This window comes from Arachis ipaensis, chromosome B04 (assembly GCF_000816755.2).
Source record: "Arachis ipaensis cultivar K30076 chromosome B04, Araip1.1, whole genome shotgun sequence".
NCBI classification, from domain to species: Eukaryota; Viridiplantae; Streptophyta; class Magnoliopsida; order Fabales; family Fabaceae; genus Arachis; species Arachis ipaensis.
This window is the reverse complement of record NC_029788.2, coordinates 17,775,119-17,778,154: the sequence shown is the minus strand read 5'-3', so window position 1 is coordinate 17,778,154 and position 3,036 is coordinate 17,775,119. Positions and strand designations below refer to the sequence as shown.

At 29.6% G+C, this 3,036-nt stretch overlaps 2 protein-coding genes across 2 annotated transcripts in view; both read left to right on the top strand.

The window, feature by feature from the left end:
- LOC107636182 overlaps window positions 1-2,980 on the top strand; it is a 4,930-nt gene extending 1,950 nt beyond the window's left edge. The window contains exons 5-8 of the mRNA XM_021120918.1: window positions 163-216; window positions 646-843; window positions 1,631-1,994; window positions 2,173-2,980. Coding sequence (XP_020976577.1) covers window positions 163-216; window positions 646-843; window positions 1,631-1,994; window positions 2,173-2,200 — 644 coding nt within the window. The 3' untranslated portion in view covers window positions 2,201-2,980. The remainder of the gene's footprint in view (window positions 1-162; window positions 217-645; window positions 844-1,630; window positions 1,995-2,172) is intronic.
- LOC110270957 lies at window positions 2,255-2,980 on the top strand. The gene has a single exon (XM_021120919.1). It carries the CDS (start codon window positions 2,281-2,283, stop codon window positions 2,791-2,793), a length of 513 nt encoding a protein of 170 aa, XP_020976578.1. The 5' UTR covers window positions 2,255-2,280; the 3' UTR covers window positions 2,794-2,980.

The following is a 3,036-nucleotide window of genomic DNA, read 5'->3' as shown; positions in this document are numbered from 1 at the left end:
ACTTTAGTAAATAAGTTTATTATATTAATTCAATTATTGATTTTATTTTTTAATTAGTTTGTAAATGATTAAAGTAACATATATATTGTAAAGGGAATATTTCTGTAATCAAAGTTTAACCTTCTAACAATAATTTACTTGAATCTATATCGATTATTGCAGTATCTACTATGTTAAAGACCTACATGATGAGTGTTTTCGGCCACCTGCAACGTGGTACATTATTCTTATTGTTTTCTCCCTCTTTGATTTCTTTTTTCATGTAGTAAATTTTTTTTTTTTTTAATGTTAATCCACATAAGTTAGCTTATTCCCAAAAAGAGAAATCAACTTTTTAATTTGATTTTGAAAAATATCAATGTGAATTAAAATTGTTAGTTTTTTTAATCATGTGTCACGTTTTTAACACAATGAAAAATAATCTCAATTTTATTTAACAATTAAGAAGATCTATTCTCGTCACAATAACCAATTTAACTCATAGATATAAAAAGTAAATTATGTTATTGAATATTTTTGAAAATAAATCGTCTTTCTTTTATAAAACTAATTTGAAGATAGATTATTAATCATTTGTTTTTTCTTAGCCCTCCAATTTTGGCAGCAATCTAATTGAATTTATGCTTATAATTAATAATTCATCAGAAATAAAGAAGACAAAGAAGATGAAATACAATCATGTATGGTCTTCCCGAGTGATGAACAACATTGTCGAAAAACTTGAAGCAAATTGGTACTTTATTCATGGCACTAATCCTGCTCTTGCTGATCCCATATACGAGGAGAGGGTAGAAAGAATTTTTTCCATTATAAAGAGTAGTGATGATAAAAAGTCGAAAACTGGTAATATTTGTTTCATGCTCGGTTCACTTTTCACCCTATAAATATGTATATTAATTAATTAATTAATTAATCTGTTATGTGAAGTTGTTTTAACGTAAAGATGATATAGTTTTAAATTCATTAAATAAAAATTTAATTAAATATGTCAAGGTTAATAAAGTATTATTTTAATTTCTAATATTTGGATGAAGTTCTAATTTAGTATTTAACATTTTAATTTTAAATGTTTTATTTTAATTCTAAAAATTTTAAATTTTTTATTTTAATTTCAAAAAATTTTAAACATGTTTAATATTGTCTCACAGTTAAATTTGACACGAATAATTAACATATTAATTAAAGAGCCAATAACATTTTATTTCAGTATATAAGTAAAATCAATCTATCAAAATTTCTTTGACATTGATAATTGATTGTTGGGATTTAGAATTCTATTACAAGGAGATCGACAAAAAAAATGTTACAAAAAGATTTTGATTATGTTTTTCTAATATAAAATTATAACTTAACAATAATATTATTAAGATTTACATTAGTCATTCTATTAATTATTCATGTAAATTTTAATGATAGAACAACGTTAAATCCATTTAAAACTTTTTGAGATAAAAATAGAATGTTTGAAACGTTATGAATCAGATTATGATTTAACTTAGAGATTAAATAATATTTTATTCAATATATTAAATTATCTTAACAGTTTGTCAATTATTATTTTATGGGAAGACAACTTATGGAGTAGTCACTTAATTATATTGATTGATTGATAAATGATACATGAGGGCAGCATTGAAGAAGGAGAATGAAGCTAACCAAAAAAAGCAGGAGAATGAAGAGGAAGAGAATTGGGAGACAATGCCAATAATATTAACCGCTGCTAAGAATGGAATACTAGAAATGGTTGAAGGAATGTTGAGTTATGCTCCGGCATACATACAAGAGGTAACAAGAGATGGAAAGAATATATTGCTAGTGGCCGCAGAAAACAGACAACCTCACATAATTGGGGCACTGCATAGACAGCGTGGTAGAGATGTGTGGAAGAATCTGATAAGAGCCACGGATAATGAAAACAACAACATACTGCATTTGGCAGCTAGGATGTCCAAACATGAAGCTTGGCACATTGCTGGATCTGCCATGCAAATTAAAATTATAAATTATTTATTCTAATATTTCACTAAAAATAATAAAAGATAATTTTACTGGACAATTTTTGATAGTGATAAAGTAAGAGATGCATCTATATAAATTTTTCAAAAATTACATCTTAAAAAAAATGCACAGAAAGATGGAATTGCATGTGTACAAGAAATGTAACAAACAATTCTTTACGAGCAGTATCTGGAATCGGTAGCACCACCACACCTAATATTCCAATACAACAACAAAAAAGAACTCCCAGCCGACATCTTCAGTGAAAGCCACAACGAGCTCATGGTAAAAGCCGGCGATTGGCTTAAGAGCACCTCAGAGTCTTGCTCTGTGGTGGCTGCGCTAATCGCCGGCGTAGCCTATGCCACAACAAGCAACCTGCCGGGCGGCACGAACGACAATACTGGGAAACCCACCCTAGTAGGGCAGCCGGTATTCAACATGTTTTTGGTCGCGTCGTTGCTGGCACTTTGCTTCTCTGTGACGGCGCTGGTGATGTTTCTTTCCATACTGACGTCACGGCAACAACCAAAATACTACAAATGGGAGCTGCCATTGAAACTCCTCCTGGGCTTGAGCTCCCTCTTTGTCTCCATTGCCGCCATGTTGATCAGCTTTTGCTCTGCTTATTTCTTTGTGTTTAAGGATGGAATGCACCATATGGAGTTCATCATCATTTATGCCGCTACTTGTTTGCCGGTCACGTTTTATGCGGCGGCTCAGTTTCCTTTGTATTGGGATCTTATCAAAGCAATCTTTACAAATGTTCCACAACCAGATCATGGACAATCATGAATCGATGATGATGATGATCCATTATCTACATAGTGCAATATGGATATCTTTTCTAAGTCTTATACGATACTAATCTTGAGTGTTATTAAGTCTTTTGCTAATTTTATTCAAGTGAAAACTTAGATGTAATTAACTTAATGTAAAAATTAATAATTGAAAGTTGATGTTGGATAATAATTTAGTTAAATTTATTAAACTATTTAATAATTTTTAACTATTAATTAACTTTATATGAAATTAATT

Coding starts and splice junctions, on each gene's coding strand:
- LOC110270957 (XM_021120919.1), top strand. CDS start 2,281: ATGGTAAAAGCCGGCGATTGGCTTAAGAGCACCTCAGAGTCTTGCTCT.